Raw genomic sequence first — 15,852 nt, 5'->3', positions numbered from 1 at the left:
TTGATTGACATCTCTTATGCTCATCAAGGTTGCATTTATTTGATCAAAAGTACAGTAAAAACAGCAATATTGTGAAATATTATCAAATGGCAAAACAACAACTATAAAGTAGTGGGATATTACCAATTATATATACTATATAGTGATTATATATGATTATATATTTTATCATATTAGATACATTATTTGAGTGTGTTGGAAGTTATAATGCTACTCTTGTTGAGAGTACACTTGAGACACTTGTTGCACACTGCAGAAAGCTAGATTGATATTAGACATGGTAAAACATGGTACTCACGGTAAATCAAGAAAACAAGATTTAAACAATAAGACTAACTGTGTTGAGCTATATAACAATGATTCGTTTTCTGTCGATGAATGCATCCAAAAAGCTGCTCACCTGTCTAATAAAACACAATATATTAAAGCGCCTTTGGTGTTTCCATGGTTTCTACAAAATAAAACATAGAGGGTAACGTGGGTATGATGTCATTGGTAGGCGTAAGTTGCTTATTTCTCTGGATTTCAACACTCTTGGAAAAGTTTGGGATACACAAGTCAACAAAATATATAACACTGTTCTAGTGGTTTTTGTATATTTTAATGTTAAATTTAACAAAAAAAAGTTATAATATGCTGATATGCTGCTCAAGAAACATTTCTTATTATCAGTGTTGAAAACAGTTGTGCTGCTTAATATTTTTGTGGAAACCATGATAAATTCTTTTCAGGATTATTTGAAGAATAGAACGTTCAAAAGAACAGCATTTATTTGGAATAGAAATCTGTTATAACATTATAAATGTCTTTACGGTCACTTTTGATCAATTTAATGCATCCTTGATGAAGAAATTTATTAATTTACATGGCTGGTAAACATGTTTATGAAGGGTAATAAATCCCAATGGTTATAAACGATTGAGGAGGCTCTTACGTGTTGTTGTACCCAGGATGATCCAGGTCGTGACACACAGCTGCTGTCATCAAAATAAGAATATCTACTTGTGTGAACTTTTCCTGAAAAACACAGAACCACAGCAGACTTAGACTGGCAGCGATCACTCGGCCATGTATCCCAGCTCTCCTACACTGGTACACTAGAGTAATTAATTAGCCCTCTAATAGCTCAGCCTGTAATAGCTTGGATAATTAATCCAATGGCCTCTTAATACACATCCATGGCAACAGCAGCACAGAGCGAAGAGTGAGAGGCTGAAAGCATCTTCATAGCAGCAGAATTGCTTTTACACCCCCATACATCACTCATTTATCACTTTGCTATCTTTCAGTCTCTTTCATTCACCTCCCACTTCTCTTTAATCTACCTCTGCAGCTCGAACTTTCCTGAGCAAAAGAAACAGGTGGCTGCAGAGCATAAAAGATGTATTTGAAACATTTAAACAATTACTACAAAAAAATATATAATATTATAAGACATAATGCAACATTACAAAGTCTCTATACCTGTAGGCTGCAGAGGTAGATCATGCTGTACATCATCTGAGTGACGCAGAAGCAGTGGCGGAAATTATGAAAAGGATTGTTCCTGTAATTGTCATGGATGCAAAGCTGAAAGTGGAAAAAGAGGACTTTATTTTCATTAGTACGCATTATCCAAAGGCCAGTAAGCAACCGTCTAGCAACCACCCAATACACCCTTTAAACCATCAAGCAATTACCAACAACTCACATTTTCTTCAGAAAAAGTCAAATAAAATAGTTCTCCAAATAAAAATATATAATACATTTATTTTATTACACATTATCCAAAGAAGACATAATTATAATTTTCTGTTAAACATTATGTAAAGCTTCTTTGAAACAATGTGTATTGTGAAAAGCACTATATAAATACATTTGACTTGAACTGACTTATATTTTATTGAATTACACAAATCATTTTTGCCTCTAGCCTGTAACATGCACGTTCTGTTTTAGTTTAGTTTCATTGTATTTTGGTTGTTTCTACGCACCTGTTTCTGTTCAGTTGATTACTCTCCCTTGTATTTAAGCCCTCAGTTTCCTTTGTTTCGCAGTCCGGTATTGTTTATGTTAACAGTGGTAATTTCCTGAGCTTCTTCCCTGTGATTCTCCTACGTGTTCCTAGTGGAATGTACTATTAAAGACTCCTTTTGTTATCTTTTATGATTGTGCGCTTACTATAGGGTTCATACAGATTTCTACCAATAACTCTCCATGACCTTTGAGGCAAATATAAATGACCTAACGTTCCATGAACGTTGTCATTAACATACATCAATGGAAGGCAACAATGTGAAATAAGTAAATAAAATTGTCCTGTAACACTGACAGTAACTTTACAAGGTGGCAGTGCAAGAAACAAACTTTTGGAATACTTTTGGTAACTAAGAAGATTTTAAAACAGCTTTTAAAACCTCCTATTTACCATTAATGTCATTGGATAAGCATCAATCATCAAGAAGATAACGTCCCTATTTAAATTCCCCAAAAACAGTCAAGTTTATTTTTTCATTTCTACAATGTACAAGTACAATATGCAACTGCCAGACGTTACCCCATGCCAGGGTCAGAAATTAACTTAACCATTAAGGAGCCCTTTATAATTGATTTCCTGGGGCATTCTTTTACCTTCAAATTTGACCTATTCTGGCTACACAGATAAAATAATCTAAGAACCATTTATAAATTATTTTAATGCTTTTTACGAATTAGAAAATTATCATCATCACTAAATTAGACATTTGCACTTTGTTATTTATGATGGTAGAACTCACGAGTTTCAGTCAGAATTCAGTCAGAGAGCACACGCACTGAACTAAACTCTTCGCTTCACTGATGACTAATCTGAATGCTTCTGATTGGCCATCACATTTATAAGCTCAACAGAAACGTGTGATTGGTTATAATGCTCAACGCTGCAAAACTAAATCTGATGTGAATGCCGCAGCCGGATGGATCGAATGAACATTAAGTATTGTTTGTTTAACCAATAATATCACTTAAACATACACAGATCAGACATAACATTATGAGCACTGACAGGTGAAGTGAATAACACTGATTATCTCTTCAACACGGCAGCAAGTGAACATTTTGTCCTCAAAGTTGATGTGTTAGAATCAGGAAAAATGGGCAAGCGTAAGGATTTGAGCGAGTTTGACAAGGGCCAAATTTTGATGGCTAGACGACTGGGTCAGAGCATCTCCAAAACTGCAGCTCTTGTTGGGTGTTCCCGGTCTGCAGTGGTCAGTATCTATCAAAAGTGGTACAAGGAAGGAACAGTGGTGAACTGGCGACATTAATGCACGTGGGGAGCGAAGGCTGGCCCGTGTGGTCCGATCAAACAGACGAGCTACTGTAGCTCAAATTGCTCAAGAAGTTAATGCTGGTTCTGAAAGAAAGGTGTCAGAATACACAGTGTTTTGCGTATAGGGCTGCATAGCCACAGACCAGTCAGGGTGCTTATGCTGACCCCTGTCCACCACCGAAAGCAGAACTGGACCACGGAGCAATAGAATAAGGTGGCCTGGTCTGATGAATCACATTTTTTTTTACATCACGTGGATGGCCAGGTGCGTGTGCGTCGCTTTCCTGGGGAACACATGGCACCAGGAAATTGTATTCTCTGATGTGGCTGTGGCCTCTTTCAGCAGGATATTGTGCCCTGCCAAAGCAAAAATGGTTCAAGAATGGTTTAAGAAGCACTGCAACAAGTTTGAGGTTTTGACTTGGCCTCCAAATTCCCCAGATCGAGCATCTGTGGGATGTGCTGAACAAACAAGTCCGATCCATGGAGGCCCCACCTCGCAACTAACAGGACTTAAAGGATCTGCTGCTAACATCTTGGTGCAAGATACCACAGCACACCTTCAGGGGTCTAGTGGAGTCCATGCCTCGATGGGTCAGGGCTGTTTTGGCAAAAGGGGGACCAACACAATATTAGGTCATAATGTTATGCTTGACCGGTTATTTCCATGACTTTTCCAAAACTTTTTTGTTTGTTTTACATAAACTGTTTGTTTTGTTTTTTTTACTTTTCCAGGCCTGTTAAGTACTTTTAAAATTCCATGGCTGAATCCGAAATCGCCCCCTAAACCCTCAATCACTATTCCCTACTTTAGTCCACTAATACAGTTCACTTGAAGGAGTGAATGAAAACAAGTGAGCAAATTCGGACAGCCGCTGTCTGTACATCGGCTGTACACTCGTTATTTCGGTGCAATGTGGGATAGAATGAGTGCACTCAATCACATCCACTATGGTTTCGGACACCACTACAAATGGCTGTCCCCTCAAATAGCGCCAAATTTAAGGGTATAGGGGGCGATTTCGGATTTCGTTTGCCCATGACCATGACTTTTCCAGGTTTATCTTGACCGTACAAACCCTGTTACTACAGCCTACACAGCGCATGAAAAGGCCGATAAAATCACCAAAAAAATTTATATTGAAGGAGCTTTTTTGACTTGGGCCAACGACCCACAAATCACATTTTCTTTGGAAAAAGTCAAATAAAATAGTTATCCAAATAAAAATGTTAAATAAAAAAGAAATAATAAAAATATAATAATTATTTAACAGTATGTTTTCTTACCAGCCATCTTTTCAGCGTGATAGGGTTAATATTAAAGTCCTTTACCAGCCCGAGGTCATGGTACATATGCTCCAGACAACTCAGCATCTTAAAGCACAAAACATTGATGATAGCCTCTTCTGCATTACAAAAAATGTGGCTGTCACAGGTTTGGCATGTCAGTCATTTTGACCATGTGTCTATCATACATCGTGTGCATTGTCATTGGTACATCAACTTCTGTAGAGTTTTGATATTCTGCGTCTTTCATTTGGCCGACCCTCACCTCGTTAGGTTCCCATTGCCACACATCGAAGAGCGGCTGCCTCAAAGCTTCTACTGTCCCCTGTGAGAGGTGGTACTACACAAGCCCCACAAACACAAGCAACAGATGCAGAAGAGAGGAAACAAGGGGAGAGAAAAGAGGAGAAAGACAGAACAGTGGCGTGTTAGACTCTTACCTCGTTGGACTCCCACAGCCAGACGTCGAAGGCGGGTTTTCTGAGGGCATCTATGGTTTGCTGGGAGAGCATGTACTGCAGGTGACAGAGCTCCCAGTTAACCCCCGATAACCAACGCCTGGCTGTGGCCATTGTGTACAGTACATTCACATCTATTCACATCATACTCGTTTTACCCCAAAATAAGAATGTAAATTCTGTCATTATTTACTCATTTATGTCATTACAAATGCTTTTTTTATAAAATCTCCACAAAGCTTTTTACCATATCCAACGGAGCCCCGCACATGACATGCGCAAAAAATATGTATATCGGGGCCATGAATTAACAATTCATTCCCTCGTTTTACAAAATTGTATGTACGATATAATAATTCCTTCCCTCGTTTTACAAAGTTGTGCATATGATTTAATAATTCCTTCACTCGTTTTACTAAGTTGTGCGTACGATATAATAATTCCTTCCCTCACTTTACTAAGTTGTGCGTACGATATAATTCGATCCCTCGTTTTACAAAGTTGTGCGTACGATATAATAATTTGATTCCTCGTTTTACTAAGTTGTGCGTACAATATAATAATTCCTTGCTTCACTTTACTAAGTTGTGTGTACAATATCATTCGACCCCTTGTTTTACAAAGTTGTGCGTACAATATAATTCAATCCCTCGTTTTACTAAGTTGTGCGTATGATATAATTAGATCCCTCGTTTTACTAAGTTCTCCGTACGATATAATTAATTATCTTGTTTTATTAAGTTGTAGGTACGATATAATAATTCCTTCCCTCACTTTACTAAGTTGTGCGTACAATATAATAATTCCTTCCCTCATTTTACTAAGTTGTGCGTACGATATAATTTGATCCCTCATTTTACTAAGTTGTGTGTACGATATAATAATTCCTTCCCTCACTTTACTAAGTTGTGCATACGATATAATTCAATCCCTCGTTTTACAAAGTTGTGCGTACGATATAATAATTTGATGCGTTTTACTAAATTGTGCGTACAATATAATTAAATCCCTCGTTTTACTAAGTTGTGCGTATGATATAATTCGATCCCTCGTTTTACTAAGTTGTCCATACGATATAATTAATTATCTCGTTTTATTAAGTTGTGCGTAGTATATAATAATTCCTTCCCTCACTTTACTAAGTTGTGCGTACAATATGATAATTCCTTCCCTCGTTTTACTAAGTTGTGCGTACAATATAATTAGATCCCTCATTTTACTAAGTTGTGCATACGATATAAAAATACATTCTCTCATTTTATTAAGTTGTGCATACAATATAATAATTCCTTCCCTCGTTTTACTAAATTGTGCGTACAATATAATAATTCCTTCTCTCGTTTTACAAAGTTGTGTGTACAATATAATAATTCGATCTCTCGTTTTACAAAGTTGTGTGTACGATAAAATAATTCCTTCTCTCGTTTTACTAAGTTGTGCGTACGATATAATAATTCGATTCCTCGTTTTACTAAGTTGTGTGTACAATATAATAATTCCTTCCCTCACTTTACTAAGTTGTGCGTACGATATAATAAATCCTTCCCTCGTTTTATTAAGCAGTGCGTACGATATAATAATTTGATCCCTCGTTTTACAAAGTTGTGCATACGATATAATAATTCCTTCCCTCATTTTACTAAGTTGTGCATACAATATAATATTTTTTCTTTTTTTTGTCAACCATCCCTTTAAACCTTTTTTAACTTGTCCTTAAATGGTGCTGTGTATGCTGACTTGTATCAAATTATTTAAGCACACTAAGTATATAAAATAATGGAAACATTACAAACACCTGCTCACATCTGCCATTTTACCTTTGGGTATGAAGGCACATCTCTGCGAGGAGTTAACTTCTTGTTGTCATCTAGGAAATTGCTGTAAAGTTAAAAAGGTAGACGGGGGCTCAGTTGCTTTAGACCAGTACATGCTGTGTTTTTCACGTTTAACAACCATGTCAACATCTCTTAAAGAGAGTATCTTGAGAATATGCAGGTATCTTTGATGCATCTAGAATCTGATCCTTCACTAATAAGAGAGCATGTGAGAGCCATGTCAGCTCATTAAGACACAGAAGGGAACAGACCTGACCTCGTCTGTTAGTAACAAGAGCTGACTAAGACAACTCCTTGGCTGCTTCTTAATTCTCCTCTCATTAAAGTTAGCAGTACGGACAGTGCTATGAATAGCCTGCTATAGATATACACACATTTGTAATGACAAAGTTGCAATTTAGTACGAAAAGATAAGAATTAGAAAATAAATTAAGTTTTTGAGGAAAACATTCCAGGATCTTCAATGGCAACTAAAACGTTGAAGGTCCAAATCAATGCAGTTTCGAAGGGCTTCAGAGGCTCTGCATGATTCCAGACGAGGAATAGGGTCTTTAATTAACATTTATATACTTTTTAACCTAAATCGCTACCGCCCCAAGCGAACGTGCAAAGACTAATACAAAAAAAACCCCATCTCCAACGTCCGAATCGTCCGACATTGTTGTTTAACGTTTTTTGCAAAAGGATACTTGTATTAGTCGTCGCACGAGCGCTTTGTAAACACAGGGACGGTACTTCTGCCTACATTTAGCATGACCTTTCCGACGTGATTGTGCAATCCATGGCGCAAGATGAGCTATTTAGGTTAAAAAGTATATCAATTTAAGATGGTTTCGCTAGATAAGACCTTATTCCTCAGCTGGGATCGTGCAGAGCCTCTAAAGCCCTTCGAAGACCTTTGAAACTGCATTGATTTGGACCTTCAACATTTTGGTTGCCATTGAAGTCCATTGTGTGGAGACAAATCCTGAAATGTTTTCCTCAAAAAACTTAATTTATTTTCCACTGAAGTAACTTATTTTCCACTGAGTAAATTATCAGGAAATTTTCATTTTGAAGTGAACTAATCCTTTAATCAACACTATACGCTATTATTTAATCTTTAGAGCACAACACAAGATTATTAAAACATGATTTAAAATGTCATTGTTTTGGAGCACATTAGCTTATAGATTTACATAAAGGATAACATATTCTTACTAAAAGCCAAACATTTTTATTTAAAAATGCATTAAGAAACAGTCATGAAAGAGTGCTCTCTTTGGGCCTGTTTACACCTGGTCACAGCTATCCGGTCGTGAAAAGACCAGGTGTAAATGCCCTCCGAAACGCATTCGAGGCGAATTTAAATCCGATCACTCAAATCACTTCAGGAGGTGGAACAGGTCTAAAAAATGCATCTGGTTGATGGATCCACATATGTAAATTTTACTCCTCCCAACAATACTAAAAAATAAACATGTGAGAGCATGTTATAGGTTATATGACATGTTATAGCCAGATATGACAGCGCTACTGCAGCACGCATCGCCACAGATGAGCAGCCGAGTATCTCTTCATCAAGCCGAATTGGAGAGAATTGGAGATTTTTGCTGAGACAAATTTATGTGACCAAGTGTAAATGAAATTGTTTTGATAAATCAGATAGCTATCTATTCTGTAAAAGCGCATGAAGTGACCAGGTGTAAACAGGCCCTTTAAGTGCACTTAAATGGCCTTTTTTAGGGATGAGTCATTATTTTCGAATATTCGATTATAGTTGATTTAATCATAGAATATCGAACAGGTTGTGCGATTATCGTCTACAAAAATCCCCATGTTTTTCGGTGCTGATGCGGTGGTGACTGCCTGAACACCGATAACACCGTCAACACTGACTATCGCAGTAAGCAATAACGCACCTAAACGTCAATCAACTGCAGCGGTCCGAACGTGATTCTTCCCTCGCCTCCGCAGCGTTGGTCTGGTTTCACACTCAACTTGAACCCTAGTGCTTTTGCGCTCATCTGAAGTCATCACAAACGTGCACGGGCATGATAGAAAACAGAACGCGGGTCAAAATATTGTTTTTGTTTTTAATAAATTTGGGGCTATTATGTGCAGCTGAGTAAACGACACTTGGGTTTACCGTATGGGTGTGATGCGAACTGATTCAAGATTCAAGATTCAAGAGATTTTATTTGTCACATACACAATTATATGCAATATACAACTGGCAGTGAAATGTATTTGGTGTTATGCGAGTCACACCGAGTCGCCATTCAATGCGGCGCCTACTTGAGTTGGACAGAAAATACAGCATAACATGAGGATAGGTAGGGAGGGGTGAGGAGATGAAAAAAAAAACAACCCCCAGACTATGCTCCTACGGGAGCACAGTTTGAGACCAGTAAAAAAACATCTCAGCAACACGAGCACACAATACAACATGAAACACGACTTGCAACAGGGGAGAGGAGTGGGGGGTTGAGGTGTCCCAGCACAGCCAGGCGTCCCGGTCCTGCAGCCATCTCAGGCGCTGGTCACAGACCCGCTTGTCAGACTGGGGGTACAAAGCGGCGAAGGTGAGAGATGGGTGTGTGCATAAGTGTGTGTGTGCCTGTAAAGTTCATGTGCATGTTTGTGTAGGCCTGGAGAGTCACGCCTGGCACCCTAATCTCGGTGCTCCCGTTGTTATGGAGACAACCTTGATCAGATCCCAGTCCGAGTCAGCAGGTGGTTGGGGGATGAATGCAAGAGCGTCTCCCTGCAGTGCTCTTCTGGAGGAGTTGTTGTCTCAGCAGCGGCCTTGGCCAAGACCGTGCTGGTTGAGGGAGCCGAAAGCAGATAAGATTGGAATTTGTTTGGTCTGGGAGCGAGCAGCCACAATTTATGGCTACTCTCTTAGTTCGTTCTGGTCTGTGCCCCATTTCGAACTAAACTTCCAGTGTAAAAACACCCCAAGACAACAGAAGAAGAACACATTGTCTCACACGCACACTGCAGACTTGCGTGGCGTAAAACGGTTACGGTAAACTTGGGGCGATGTCAAATAACAGTCATATGATTAAGCATGTTACAATAATTATATGGCGTGAGTTAATATAGCCTATTCCCGAATTAATTAAACAGTTTGTTATCATACAGATTGAGAGCGTGAATGGTCTCTCCCCCTCTCTCTCGGTTTATATGTGTGTAGCCTATACATGCGTGCATGCGGGGGGGAGGAGCTGTGATTTTCAAATAATAATCGAATAATTCCCAGCGATCATTGAATATTATTTTTGCTTGAAATGCCCATCCCTAGCCTTTTTTTGTAATTAATATTATATTATCTGCATACAGTTCATACAGTTATTCAAAATATACGTTCAAGATTTGAAGCACACTACAAGTGGACATTCAAAACAATTTAGATGCATTTGGTCAAAACTGACCCTATTTTTTATGCATGTTCCTGGCCTTATTGTGCACCATTCATGGGGGAAATTATTTCATGTTTTGCTTGCATCACCAAGCAACTCTTACTTTTCACCTCCACCCTTCCAACCACCTGATTTCATGTAGTCACAATCAAATCAAAACATCAGATTACAGATGTAGTAAGTACTTATATGTAGTATCTTTATATGTAGTTGCTATTGTCTTTGAAATATGGTTTAAGTGTACTACTGAAAGTACTGACTAAAACTAAAATATACTTTAATGTAATTTATATTAAAACTTGTATGTCATGTTCTTAAATATATTTGTAATTACACATTTGCATTGATGAATTATCGAATTACACACTACAGTTAAAATGGGAACAAAGCACTACTAATATTTCTGTTTAATCTGAGCATTTCAGTTCAGTCCAGAAATGGCGTTCCAATGTTTCATCTCCAGAAAAAGCAGTAAGGTCACTGACCTGTTGTTCCTGGAGGCCATCTCCTCCCGCAGCTTCTTGATGTCACTGCGACATTTCTCGATCTCCACCACCTTCATCCCCTCCACTGAAGAGACAGAGGAAAATGACGGAATACATAATGCATAGGATTATGACACACAAATGATGGTTTTTATTTAAAGTGAGCCAAACAGGAAGAAAATATGGAAATGAGCTAGTGAACATGGTCATGGCCCACACCGCAGAGGTTTTCCTACACATACACACACTGCTGAGCCATAAAAAGGACATTTGACACCTGTCACTGTCTGGCACGTTTCCCACCATTGTCCAAAATAAAGCTGCTGGTCTAAAGTATAAGCAGTTCACCTTTACCATCTATTTGACAACTGTTTTAATTTACTCCTCACAACCTTGGTTTGAGAATGAGCATGTGTCACACAACATTTCTATGTTGGCATCTGTGTAATTTGGCTGCTTCTACCAAATAACAGATGAATTTTCAGAAAAAGCACTGTATAGTTTGATTAGATGCAAGACCTCTGGACCCACATTGTATAATTTAATTAGTGTAATCATGCACATAATATAATCTCTGGACTTCCTGCTACTATTCTGTTTATAGACAGCGCACAGTAATAAATCACCTCAAATTATATGAGGCTGGTGAAGTGTTCAGCTTCAACTGATGAAGAGGTCAGGGTCCATCGCCTTGGTGACTCATTACATCATGGCTGTATTTGGATTTCTATGGACACACAGCTGTGCTGCAATGGAATGAATCCTAGTCTCTGGTGATGTTACATCGAGCATCATTTCTGAAACAACTAGTGCGCAAAGACTGTCACTGTCGAAGATGATGCATTGGGCGGCCACTAAACTGACTATAGTTTTTTTTGTTTTGAATCATTGTTCAACATAAGTACAGATTCCCCAATAGAGTGGTGAGGGATGACATATTTGTAGCCGCGTTTCCACCGCGGGAACTTTCCCCAGGAACTAGGGACTTTGGGGTGGTATTCTGTGTTTCGACCGCAGGAACCGAGGTCTAAATAAAGTTCCGGGTAAAAATATCCCCCTCAAAACAGCCCTGTTCGCGAGGTAGTACTTTTACAAAATTCAGGAACTTTCGGGGGTGGGACTTGGACGAAGAACATGCTGATTGGTTGATTGGTTGAGTTCACGTAGCATTTTGATTGGTCGACACTATTTTTAAAAGTCTGTTGCGGGCGCAGTGCGTGCAGTAAGAGTTGATTGCTATTCGAATCAACAATGGAGATTAAAAAATACGACCGATAGGCCGACGGCAAGGTTCAGGCTTTATAAAATGTATTTGCAAAGGACGAAATCCAGTGGGAACTGTAAAGTCGCGTGCAGTCCTACGTCACCGGACTAATCTTCACGATACTTTAGACCGTGATGGAAACGCAGACAGCAGCAGGTCGGGAAAAGAGTTCCTGGGAAAAAAGTTCCTGGGACAAATTGTTCCAGGTAATTTCGGAGGAAACGGGGCATTTGTAGGCCAAAACCTGGAAATGAGTTAGCATTTTAGCACTTGCAGTTCTATTGTCCTGAGGTCATTGGGTTTTTGGCAAAAATACCTGAAATAAGGTCAATGGTGAACACAAGCTCAAGATATTTTCACATTTTAATCTACGACAAAAATACACTATTGATACCCTTTTGTGATTTTTTAAAGCTTTTACTTATCTTGAAAGAGGCGGTTACTAACAAGTGGTTAAATGGGACTACAGCCCAGCAAGCAATTTTGCGTTTAAAAGAGTATTATCGGCATCCAAACACAGCCCTGATGTCTAGGCTAAAATAAGGCAAAGTTTGGGCTCTCAGTGACAATTTAATAGACCTCTAAACATAGCCCAAGAAGAGACTAGTCATCTAGAACATGGACATGTCAAAGAAATGAAACCAAACACCTTGTAATCACTGTTGACTTTGCTTACATGATGGAATATCATACATGTAGTATATATCATACTACAAAGTTATTTTGGCAAAAACGACATGTAACCAAATTCAAGGTTATTTTGGCTAGAAGTGAATTACTCATAGCCGGAGTATATCTGGTCTATAGTTAACGGAGACGGTGAAATTATGTCTATTGCTTGCTGGAAGAGGTTGTCGAGGACATTAAACATCATCAGCTGAACAGGTAAACTCATCTACTCATCTACACTTTCACAGCCTCGTTGTGTTTATAATTGCGCTCTTGCAAGCTATTATAACTTGAACTTTCAGGGAATTGTTTTTTAAACAAAGACTGAAAGAGTCAGAAGATTAATGAAGGTGACATTGAAGTTATGCGACTGTGTTGTAGTTCATTTATCGCCTAGGTTTAGCTTTTGACTTCTACCGATTATAAAGGCAATGCAAAAATCCTATTAGTTTTTTGTCGAGGGAACCAGTGTGATGCTAACATGTGGGTTAGCCTACAAAAACATGTAATTACTGCAGCAGTCTATTGGATTAGAAGTCAAAAACCTAATTGTAGCTCAAACAGTAGAGCATGGCGCTAGCAACACCAATGTCATGAAAAGCAAGACCTGATGTAACGTATACCTTGAATGCAATGCAAGTCACTTTGGATAAAAGTATCTGCCAAATGTAAATGTAACATTTATGTTGAAGTGCTTTATCCTATCCCAGCATAACTTACAGAGACAGCTGTAAGAAAGTTATTTGTAGAAATGTTAACACTGCATTTTTGAAACAGCGCTGTTTGATTGATCATCCCATTCAGCCCAAAACAGCCTAACCAATGGCATGAGTTTGTAGCTGATTTACCAACCAACGGTAGTGTTTGAAAACAATCAGCATTGGTGCAATTCAGTTTAGCGATACTAGTAGCACACTAGCTCCTTCACTTTTAAAAATGTCCTAAGTAGATGTCAAATCTAGCACAGGCAGCACAGTATAACATCTGATAGCAAAGAAAGGAAGGACAATAAGGGAAAAACAGCTCCACTTGCTTGACAGAAATGCATGGAGATTAAACAAATTTGTACTCATGACATGACAGGGAATATGTTTGCTTAAAGCTACACTGTGTAACTTTTTTAGTTTATTCTTAGCTAAAAACACTTAGTTCTTTCAAAAATATATGTGCTCATTAATGTATATTTACTTCTTTCAAGTAATAAAGTATTCTCGTAAGTTTATAATATGCCATTGAAAATACATACGGGTGAGGGGTTCGAATGCGGGTCGCCATGTTGCCCCTCCATCTTGAAAGTACATTAGCCAAAGAGGGACATACCCGTAAATTCAAGCTTCGCCTTTCGCGTTTTAACCGTAGGAGTTAAAACGAAATCGGAATTGAGGAACAGAAACTAATATTCACTGGATGGTCATATACCTTTTCACCGCTAGATGGGGGAAAATATCACACAGTGTAGCTTTAATGTTGCTGGACATTACTGCCACTTGTAATTAGAAAATAATTAGGAATTTAATGAAAACGGATGCATTACATTGAAGTGACAGTAAAGACATTTATAATGTTACAAAAGATTGTTATTCCAAATAAATGCTGTTCTTTTGAACCTTCTATTTATCAGAGAATCCTGTAAAAATATCACGGTTTCCACAAAAATATTAAGCAGCACAACTGTTTTCAACTTTGATAATAACAATAAATGTTTCTTATGCATTAAATCAGCATATTAGAATGATTTCTCAAGGATAATGCGACACTGAAGACTGGAGTAATTATGCTGGAAGGGTAGTATACTGTATATTAATATGGATGTCATCATAAAATCAATACAACAATCAAGTCAAGTAATTTGATAAAAATCATTCTGTTTATGAGAATAAGCATCCTTGCACCTCAGTGTTCTTGTAGGAACAAAAGGAGCAAAGAAACATCAAACTGTGACCTGGTTTGGTATGTTAATTTACAGGCTGTGTTGATGGTAAACAGCAGCACCCTGCACGGTACACTTCAGCTGGGTACAATGCCTTCTAAAATATACAGCGTGAAAGGCTAATGAATAACTTTCCTTTCCAAATACAGTTGAAAAGACTAGAAGTACCTTGTACATGTGGAGTGGCGTGCATACGATTATTATTAATTGCTAATAATAAAGTGCCCTTTCGGTTGATTTCAAAAATATAAAATTAAATCTACATCCAAATAATGTAAAGTAATAAATATTTTCCACATAGAATCATATCAAAGTGACTACATAGAACTAAGTAAATGAGTGGATAGTGTAATAGGTAAACTATGAGTAATAGGTAAGCTATGAGCTGGAGAGATTCCATAATATGCATACAGCACTATCACAATTGTTAGCCTTCATCAAGGCGCTTAAGCCCAGGATGAAAAGAGTTTGCCAAAAAATGCAATAAAGTAAGTGTAGTGTAATGAAAACTTCAGATGAGCTAGAGGTACAAAACACATCAACAGGAAGTCCAAGAGGAGGATCTCATGAAACACGTAAAGAACATGTCCAGGGGCATAAACCATGAAGCCAGTTTAGGTGGCTAGCAAGGTATGTTTCAGTTTAGTTTGCCCTAACCCTGTGTTTTAAGCACCATGAAGCCTGAGCGCAGTTTTAGGCACTTGCGCTCCACTGCTAACCTGCTTCGGCTTATTTCAAACCAGAATTGAATAAAAATAAAAGCATAAAAGCTGTTAAAATTTAATTTGATTACATTTTAAAAACATGAAATACCATATTGGTCCTGATATAAGACGACCCTGATTATAAGACCCCCCACCCATTTTCAAGATGTACCTTTTGGAAAAAAAAGTATTTTTGAGGACCAAATCTTGTCTTTTATAAAGAAAATAATTTTTATGTTTTATTTAGTTTTTAATTTTTGTATTGAAAATATGGTAAATGTTGGTAAAACGTACCAACAATCACACAAATATACATATCACAAAAATGGCATTCCATAAAAATATCCTGTAGTTCTAATTTCCCGTAGATTTCAGAACAGCAGACTTCGCACCTTTTTTATCTACAGTGACAGATGTTGGCATGTCAAAAAGCACAGGTGATTGATCTGCATTACCTATCTGATCCAGGGGATATGAATGTTTTTTTACAAAGCGCTGAAAAAAACCCGCAGTTTCTCCCTGAAGTC

General features: G+C 38.0%; 1 protein-coding gene across 7 annotated transcripts in view; it reads right to left on the bottom strand.

Annotated features, from left to right (window-relative positions):
* Positions 1-15,852, bottom strand: part of pde9aa (phosphodiesterase 9aa) — a 45,071-nt gene that overhangs the window by 10,892 nt on the left and 18,327 nt on the right. For 5 of the 7 annotated variants that reach the window (XM_079821995.1, XM_079821994.1, XM_079821999.1 and 2 more), the window contains 6 exons: positions 10,759-10,843; positions 6,852-6,912; positions 5,017-5,091; positions 4,577-4,663; positions 1,465-1,569; positions 935-1,017 (listed from right to left, as the gene is read on the bottom strand). In XM_079821995.1, coding sequence (XP_079678121.1) covers positions 935-1,017; positions 1,465-1,569; positions 4,577-4,663; positions 5,017-5,091; positions 6,852-6,912; positions 10,759-10,843 — 496 coding nt within the window. Of the gene's footprint in view, positions 1-934; positions 1,018-1,464; positions 1,570-4,576; positions 4,664-4,841; positions 4,917-5,016; positions 5,092-6,851; positions 6,913-10,758; positions 10,844-15,852 lie in introns of all 7 variants that reach the window. The other 2 variants (XM_079821996.1, XM_079821997.1) reach the window with 1 other exon arrangement.

This window comes from Gobio gobio (genome assembly GCF_949357685.1).
Source record: "Gobio gobio genome assembly, chromosome: 7".
NCBI lineage: Eukaryota > Metazoa > Chordata > Actinopteri > Cypriniformes > Gobionidae > Gobio > Gobio gobio.
This window is presented reverse-complemented; position numbering and strand designations above follow the sequence as displayed.